Source organism: Pocillopora verrucosa, chromosome 2 (assembly GCF_036669915.1).
Source record: "Pocillopora verrucosa isolate sample1 chromosome 2, ASM3666991v2, whole genome shotgun sequence".
NCBI classification, from domain to species: domain Eukaryota; kingdom Metazoa; phylum Cnidaria; class Anthozoa; order Scleractinia; family Pocilloporidae; genus Pocillopora; species Pocillopora verrucosa.
The window spans coordinates 9535541-9544162 of NC_089313.1; the positions used below are offsets into that span (position 1 = coordinate 9535541).

General features: G+C 36.8%; 1 protein-coding gene across 8 annotated transcripts; it reads right to left on the reverse strand.

The window, feature by feature from the left end:
- Positions 1-83: 83 nt before the first annotated feature.
- On the reverse strand, positions 84-8584 carry LOC131799541 (serine racemase-like). 8 transcript variants are annotated; one of them, XM_066162655.1, is made up of 8 exons: positions 8502-8563; positions 8126-8280; positions 7637-7680; positions 5779-5947; positions 4544-4774; positions 3967-4089; positions 2348-2519; positions 84-952 (listed from the first exon to the last, which is right to left on the reverse strand). In XM_066162655.1, exons 3-8 carry the CDS (start codon positions 7675-7677, stop codon positions 666-668), a joined length of 1023 nt encoding a protein of 340 aa, XP_066018752.1. In that variant the 5' UTR covers positions 7678-7680; positions 8126-8280; positions 8502-8563; the 3' UTR covers positions 84-665. The 8 variants fall into 8 exon arrangements, with proteins under 8 accessions (XP_066018752.1, XP_058973232.2, XP_058973233.1 ...); XM_059117249.2 differs by having other exon boundaries at positions 7637-7736; XM_059117250.2 differs by lacking the exon at positions 7637-7680.
- Between the last annotated feature and the right edge of the window lie 38 nt (positions 8585-8622).

Sequence of the window (8622 nt, forward strand, 5' to 3'; positions counted from 1 at the left end):
GCACTGTATATTCAATATCAACAAAGCAATTACATCTTGTTACAGTGAAATGCTTGGAGGAAAATTCAAACTAGCACAACACAAATATTTGTATCAATTTATTTGCCATATAACTTTTTTGTTATACATTAGACATACTTTGAAAAATCTTATCAGCTATGCGAGTCAATCTCATTTGTATGCATCATCCTATGGGGGGCCTTTCACTGTCTGGTATATTACAGCTTTACATCAATACATGATATCTTGCTAGACCAATGTTACCAATTCCACATGAGAGGAAAATTGAACTTTGTAGTTGGCCTGAAGATTAGGCATAATTTTGGCAGGCAAGTACTCAGTAGTATCTAAGTGAAAAATTATAGCTGCCATCTTTGATTTTTACAGCAGAGGAAGGCCGGGGAGAGAAGGAAATTTGCTTTATGGAGGGAGGGGGTGAGCAACAGTCAAAAAGAGAGAGAGAGGGGAGGGGATAGGATAACTAATATTTTGCCTTTCTCTGCTTCCTTCCCTTAAGGTGGACTCTAATGCCATATCAAACATGGGTAGTTGTATAAACCAGCTTCTAAATGTTAACTTGTCCTGAAAAGACACCTCCAGTGCATGCTATTTGGTAGTCCCTAATTTATTTGTTTGCATCTCTTCCCAAAACTGAATTGCAGTTGTTACTTCTTCCAAGGGAGATTATCGAGGTCTACATTGCCACCACACAACACTACAGCAACATTCCTCAGGTTAGGAAGTGCTCTGAATCTCTCTGACAAAATGGCTGCCACACCTACAGCTGCTGATGGCTCAATAAGAAGCTTCATTCTTTCCCACAGTACTCTCATTGCAGTTACGATTTCTTCTTCTGTGACCGTTATGACATCAGTTACTTTGTCTTTAATGATTGGCCATGTTACATGGCCTACACTTGTCCTCAATCCATCTGCTATAGTACTAGGAGGGCCTGTAAAGACACAGAGGGCTTAAGCTCATTGTTTTCATCGGTAAATCTGTAATGTATTGTCATTACTTGGCTGACCAAAAATACATTACTCGTCTGGAGAGAGCTATTTCTCTGGAGAGAGCTATTTCACCAAAAACCCTAAACCCAATTAATCTTTATATTTGATTTCTGGACAAGATAATAACAATGATGGCAAAGAATCCTCAAAACACCAAGAATTGCTAGATGCCATCAGCAAGGCATAAGAGGTATTCTTTTTTGTTGTAGAGACTTAACATTTAACATGTTTTCATTTCCCACAGATTAGCACTCTTAGATGACTGTTAGTATTTTTCTCCTCATGCAGCTGTTAAATCAAAGAATACCTATGGCCAACTTGTGCATTAAGTGCTTAAACTAGAGATAAAACAGGGTTGTGAACTTGTAATTACTTGTATTGCAGCAATGCAAGGTTGCTCTTATCTCAAAAGCAAAGCTTCCAGAAAATCACATACAAGTATGGTAACTATCCAACTCTGCAGAATAATAAATGCAGATGGCATCTAAAAAAACTGTCAACAGTCTGTTGCACAACCTAACAGTGTGTCACCCGGTAGGTTACAGGTCCATTAAACTTAGATTGCCTGTGTTGCCAATGACAACATGCTATAAAAAGGAATGTAAATAATATTGACAAAGAGGCTTAAAAACAAATACCCATACCCTCAACTTAATTTTCCCACAGTCAAGTTTGTCCATATATATTTTATCACTGAATTAATTACATGTAAACGTCAATGACTCTTGAAATCCTTAGCTATTCTAATGCTTTAAAATGCTCCTTTGGCCCATGCATGATATTGCTATTTTCTTCCAGCTTTTGCCACCTTCCTGCAACTTTCCAAGTAATTATGCTGATTTGATCTCTGTGCTCTGGCTTTTGGTAGCCATTGTTCAATCACATTATAGGATTTCTCTCATAGCTGCGTTCAACAAAAGCTATGAAAGAGATTATTGGGAGACTACCCTCTTATTACATTTGGATCTACACTTTACAAGCATGGATTGGGGTGTGAAATTGACCAATAAGATGTGAATATCAATAGGCGAAATTCCTGTATTCGAAAATGTTTACATCTGTATACTAAAAGCAAGCAGTCCCTTACATGCCAAAATATTACTAAATGGGGCAGATGCAAGCTCAATTTTTTTAGAGGATCTTTCATTCAAAAGCATGAAAAGTTTAATATCTGACAGAACATTGGGAAGCTAATATCTCTAGACAACACAACTTGTCACTCTTGGGGGATGTAGGATTCCACTTATCACAGCATCAGCCAACAAATCCAAATCATAAATATCACAGGCATTGATTCAGTCTGGGATCTGTTTTGACTACAACTCAAAACACCATACCTTGAAGTGGAATCCTTTCATTTGCAGCAAATGACTTAGCACAGTCATCAGCATTTGCAGGTTCAGCTGCATAAATTTTTATATCAGGCTTCAATGCTTTGACAGCTATAGCAATCCCACTCAGCATACCACCACCACCAACTGGGACAATTATTGCATCCAAGTTTGGCACCTATGGACCACATAAACCATAAGTTAAAGAGATCGCTCTTGAGTACAGTGAAGCTTAAAGATAAGGGGTCCAAACTATGTGCATTCACACAAATAGAACAAGTCTAAGACCAGACATTGACTTTAAGAGGTTGGAGACCTTGATTGCAGGATCTGTTCAGTCTGTTCCCTTGACAATAAATTGTTTTTTGTTTTCTTTAAAACAAATTTAGCAATTATTCCAGTGCTTTAGTGCATTACCCCAATGGCATGACAAGATAATTTTTTGAGAGAACTGTTCATAGTTGCACCCTCCTCTGCTCACCTGTGAAAATTTCAAGTTGCATTGAAATCAAGGTAGATTTATGAGTTGCCTAGAAATCAGGGTTGTTTCCAAAATGTGTCAGAAATGTTCTTTGAAATCCAGGCTGATATGAAGGTTGATTTCAAAATGCATCAGGATCCTCCTTTTATATCTACTGCAACTGATCACTGTTCATGAACCATTTCATTCTTAACATTAAAGGAAAGAATAACCAGATTCCAAATAAACCCGTTTCCATTGACATTTTCATAACTGTTTTACATGTCATCTAAACATGTTTTTAGACTAGTCTGTTTACAGACTCAGACAGGTAAGACAAGCGTATGGCACTAGTGTGTGATGTCTCCTTATCTTTGAACTGTACTGTAGATTTACATAGAAAAGTTGTGTTGTATACTGACTGTCTTGTGTGAAGTGTACCGTGGCTGTGGGATTGATATTAGAGAGAGGCAGTGAAAGGGAGATTATCTAAATCACACAATTTCCAAAACATTCCCTGTTGTATCCAACACTAATATGTAGACATATTATGTCTATACTAGCTGCTACCAGTATCTGTCTAGTCAAGTGAAGCACTGACAAGGAATGATTGCTAAATTTGATTTAAAGAAAACAAAAAAAACTAATTTTCAAGAGAACAGAGTGAACAGATCCTGCAATCAAATTCTCCAGCCTCTTAAAATGGTTCACATGAATGTACTTCATTGTAGCCCTCTTGACAGACGGCTTGCAAATTAAATCCCACTGCTCTGGAAAGTTTACCAGCAAATGAATACATTGTAGAAAACTGCATAAAAGAAAGGGACCAAATAGGAATAATCTTGAACAACACCATGAGTGAGCAAAACAAAACAAATAATGCCAAAAAAAAAATGGCTGGTAAAGTTGACCTTAAATATCACAGCTAGAAAATAATTAATCCCTGGTCAATTTCAATTAACACCAATCAAACACACAAACAAATAAACTGACGAGCAGGTACATGCTGGGCTTAGCTTAATCATTAATAACATCAAGTAAATATAGGGTTAATTAGTGAGAAAAAAATGAAGGGCAGTAATTAGAAAATAATTATAACTACCAATTGCTTATAACTACAAAAGAACTTTAATTACAATTTCACAAATCTGCTCAATACTAAGACCTGTTCCAATATTTCCAGACCAAGAGTACCCTGACCAGCAATAATGTGAGGATGATCAAAAGGAGGTATAAGATAGGAATTACTAGTCTCTTGAAGGATTCTTTGAGAAGTTGCTTCCCTGTCCTGAAAAAAGGCATACAAAGTTAATTGTTGCATTTGGTCCTCATTAGTTTGGTTTACCAGTTGGGAGAAAAATTGTTAGGACATACCACAAATGTGAGCTGATAAGTGGGTTAAAACTTTTTATTCAGGATTTAAAACTCCTGGAAAATGATTGGTACAATTACACATTAATTACAACATACTAAGGTCATTCTGTGGATATTTTCTTTCGAATAAATTTTTTACATTTTCAACTATGCATTTTGATTATTTCTGAGAATGACAATCAAATAGCCTAGGATTGCAAATGTTCTGTTTCGGAAAATTTGCATTGACTCTATTTTCCCAGAGTCTTTCTTTCTCCCTGGAAGTGGAGATGTAAAGAGAGGAACTGAGATAGTAGGGTGTCATTCATAATTGAATGTAATCTTTTTCTAATTCCTAGTTACATATCTTTTCTTTACCAATGATGTACCTCAGCTGATGTACCACAGTCAACAATAGTTGCACCATATTCTCTTACTGCAGCCTTCTTAACTGAGGGAGCATTTATTGGCATAGCAATAAAAGCCTGCAGTCCCATGATTTTTGATGAAAGAGCAATTGCTTGAGCATGGTTTCCACTACTGTGAGTCACCAGCACAGGTCTTTGATCATCAGGCAAAGAATTCAACAACTGAATAACAGCATTCATTGCCCCTCTAATCTGAAAAAGATACTCTTTGTTAGACAATTTCTTAAGATATTAGAACTATCTCCTCCAGGTCCCACAGTCAATTGCTATTTTCTCCTATTTGTATATTACACCAACCTTTAGTTGTAAGTATCAAATTGTTTGGTTTTATTGCATGACATTGTCATAGTGAAATTCTTGACACTGTTAATCTTATGATGAAGACTTCAAATGGGAGAATTTGGTCACTGTGTTGTGAAAAGTATCAGGCAACACACATTTCTCCCAAATGTACCTTATTCTTTGAAAACGTTTGCAAATTTGTTTTAATTCACAAACTGAATCCTTATTTCCTAACACTTGAAGAGATCAAAGATAACCTACATGTACTTATGAGATGCACATAATGGCTCTATTATATGTTGTGATTTAAATACTTGAAATTACTTAGTATTGAAATCTCACAAATTATTCAAAATGAGTGGGGCTGAGTCTTAAAGACATAAAAATATATGATTTTTAGGGTCTGGGGCTTTTTGAGGTAACAAGGGGTATGAATTTTTAGGGGTGTCTAAGTTTTCATTATATCTCGGGTATGATTCTTTTGGGGGGTCTGAGTTTTCAAGATATCCCTGATATAAGTTTAAGGGGGTCTGAATTTTCAAGATATCCTGGGTATAATATTTAGGGGGTCAAGTTTTTTGGGGGTCAAAGGTCTGAGGTTTTTTCAAAAATATTCTTTTACAGCATATTTGAGCAAACTTGAGATTTGAGCCCTGTGCAAACTCTTGCATAGTTCTAAGCTTGTATCCTGATAGTCTCTGGAATGACCAATAGCCAAAATTGGACGACCTAACCTCTTCATAAAGGGGAATTATGTAAATCCATAGATTAGAGTCATTTCCTTCATCTCTCCTTCCTAAGCAGCTTCAAAATATAATTATTAGGATACTTTCAAAATAAGTGGAAAAGATGCTACTCGTTAGATTACATTTCAATGTCCTACTTAAAAGTCTTTTACATAGGAAGACATTTACCTTGAAAGCTCCTATTTTTTGAAAGATTTCACATTTAAAATGAACTGCTCTGCCAGCCATTCTGTCAAGAGTTGAGGATGTCATCACTGGCGTTTTGTGTACATATGGCTCAATTCTTTTTGCAGCATCTTGAATGTCCTGTATCTTCACTTCAAAATTTGACAGCATTCTGTGTAATTAACATGTACTTTGATCAGTTTTCCAGCTTCTGTCCCAGAAAATGGAGCTGCAATTAAGCAATGACCTTTGTTACTGTGATGTACACCTAAAATAAAATTTTTTCAGAGTTGAATAGGGTAAGTTTTTTTTCCTGAGAATACCTCATGGAAAAAAAAACATTGCCCAGAGATTTCTGAAGAACTTCAGAGTTTTTGTGGAAAGCATTCACACAGGGATTTTCACATCAATTGTCTTGGTGCTCTCAATTTATTTTCAGAGATGTGTGATTAAACAGCAAACAATTTTTTTAATGCATAGTTAACAGGTGGGCAGTCACAGGCTAGCATGAGATAATGGGGTTTGGTATACTACTGAATGCAAATTGTCATAGCAACTCAGTCTAAACTTTTACTGCAAGGAGAGATGGAATTATCTGAATACATATTGAAAAATGAAGACCAGTCATGCATGCCTGTGGACAGCCTGAAGAAACTAAGGCAATACTGCTTGTTTCACCTCTCCACTGCCTTTATTTTCATTGAGCACCCAAAAAACCCCCTGGTTCTGAAAGCTACATGTATGGTCAGATTAACAAATACTGGTAGTTTTTATGTTTGTTGCCAAGCAGCTCTTCTGTAAGTCATGTAGATCACACATCAGAGATGACATCAAAATGTCGTAAGAGCTACAGTACTGCTTGCATATAATTATGTTAACTGAAAAACATGGATCCAGAATGCAAACCCACACATGAATGCTTATTTCATAGTGTTTGTCATTGGTGAACATGCTGTTCTCAAAAACTGGTTCATTCATCTCACCCTTAATACAAAAACTAATAAGTGCTACTCTCTTATTTTAATGGTGTTGTGTTACAGTATGATTACTTGTCACGACTGTGTCTTGCTCTAACTCATATGCAATTTTTTTTATGAGAAACCAGATTTGCTTTTTATTTCGATATTTTTTGAATCATCGATCAATGTTCACCAAATTGCTCGAAAAAATGGAACAGAAAAATGAACTGCAGGATACATGTAGTTCAAGTTTATTTAAGACTCGCCAGCGCGTGCAACTAGGCAAAACATCAAGATGGCAATAATTGAACTTGTGTAGTTCAACACAGTAATCAGTGAAGAAATGTAAAATGGTTTCCGTGTTTACATAGCCTGATGTAAACACGCGGGAGGTTGGGAGAACATGAGACAAGCATAGGAAACCACGACGTGAAGTGGAGTGGTTTCCAGCTTATAGAGTGTTCTCCCAACCTCCCAAGTGTTTACATCAGGCAATGTAAACACAGAAACCATTTTACATTTCTTTTTTAAAATAACTAATGAAAGAGGAACGAAAACCGTGTTTACATACACTCATGTAAAATGGTTTTATAGCCAATCAGAGCGCGCGTACTATTTGAATAATTTTATAAAGAATTTTGTAAAATTGGTGGCTCCTAAAGGAGCCGTTTGTTTATTATGGAAGCTTTTAGTATCCCGACGCTCTTCCTTCACGTTGGACTACGGCCGGAATAACTTTCCGGAGGTGGCTAATATATATTTGCACGATTTACATCACGAGCGATGCGAAATGAAACTGTCTACATTCCGGTGTGTAAACACTGAAGCGGGCGCCGACTGCAATGAATAAAACAGAACACCAATCATATTCTTAAAAAGTGTATTTTCCTTCTGATCCTTACCGAAAATGATCGAGGTGGGTTTGAAGTTTCGAAGAAATCATAACCTGCGATGCAAACACCAAATTGTTTACATTCCGCGACGTAATCATCTTAGGGAGCGCTGATTGCAATGAATAGTTGAGAAGTATATTAGTGAGTATTTGTCTCGTTACTTGCTCAATGAAACTCGTGTTTCGAAGCCTTAAGTAAGTGACATTTTCCTTCCCCCAGCTGATTCATCAACAACTCAAATCAAGCAAATCTACTGCTACCGCTCGTTATGCGAAAAATTCGTGAAGCGACGCGACTTGCGCGAGTGTAACATGATAGCTTTTTTCATTATGTAAATTTTCCGTTGTCTTCTCGCCGCTTTTTCAAGCCTTGAAGTCCTTTGTTTAATACAACAATGAAATACAAAAGAAACTTATAGCACTGAATAACAAAGACACGTGAATCGCGCATTTTTTTCGACCGTGCGCGCAAAAAAATCGTACATACGCGTCTGACTACCTTGCGTCGGGGCGCATGAAATTCGTCTGCGCAGTTGACGTGTACGCGGGCGGTACTGTAGTAAGTGGCTCACGAAGCACAGCTGAGTGTGTCACTGATCAGTGATGTTTTACAAAATTGTGATGTCGTCTATGGTCTATTACTGCACAGAACCACTGCAACATAGAATCCACATGTACCAGTATTAAAGGAGCAAAATTTAGCGTTGTAAGTGGTGATATCATCTTTGTATATTTCAACAGGGGATGTGTAAGAACCAATTAAAATACGTGTATGACTCAGCTTATTTTATAATACAGTAAGGCTCACATCACACAAGCTGACACGGACTAACAAAAGCTCACTCTAAAATAATTATTCAGCTTTCTACTGTTACCTGCTAAAACTTCGACATATAATGGAATGTCCTTCAAATGATGAATGTCCTTCAATTAGCATTATAATGCTATCGCTTGGTTGATAAGCCGCTGGCCAATTGTATTTAATGCTCGCGCTAT

Excerpts from the sequence above, each read along its gene's own strand:
- LOC131799541 (XM_059117249.2), bottom strand. The coding sequence starts at position 7,725 with ATGATTACGTCGCGGAATGTAAACAATTTGGTGTTTGCATCGCAGGTT. Across the intron at positions 2,520-3,966 it reads GTCTGGAAATATTGGAACAG|GTGCCAAACTTGGATGCAAT; the intron begins GTCTTAGTATTG and ends TGTGGTCCATAG. Across the intron at positions 953-2,347 it reads TGAAAGGATTCCACTTCAAG|GCCCTCCTAGTACTATAGCA; the intron begins GTATGGTGTTTT and ends GTGTCTTTACAG.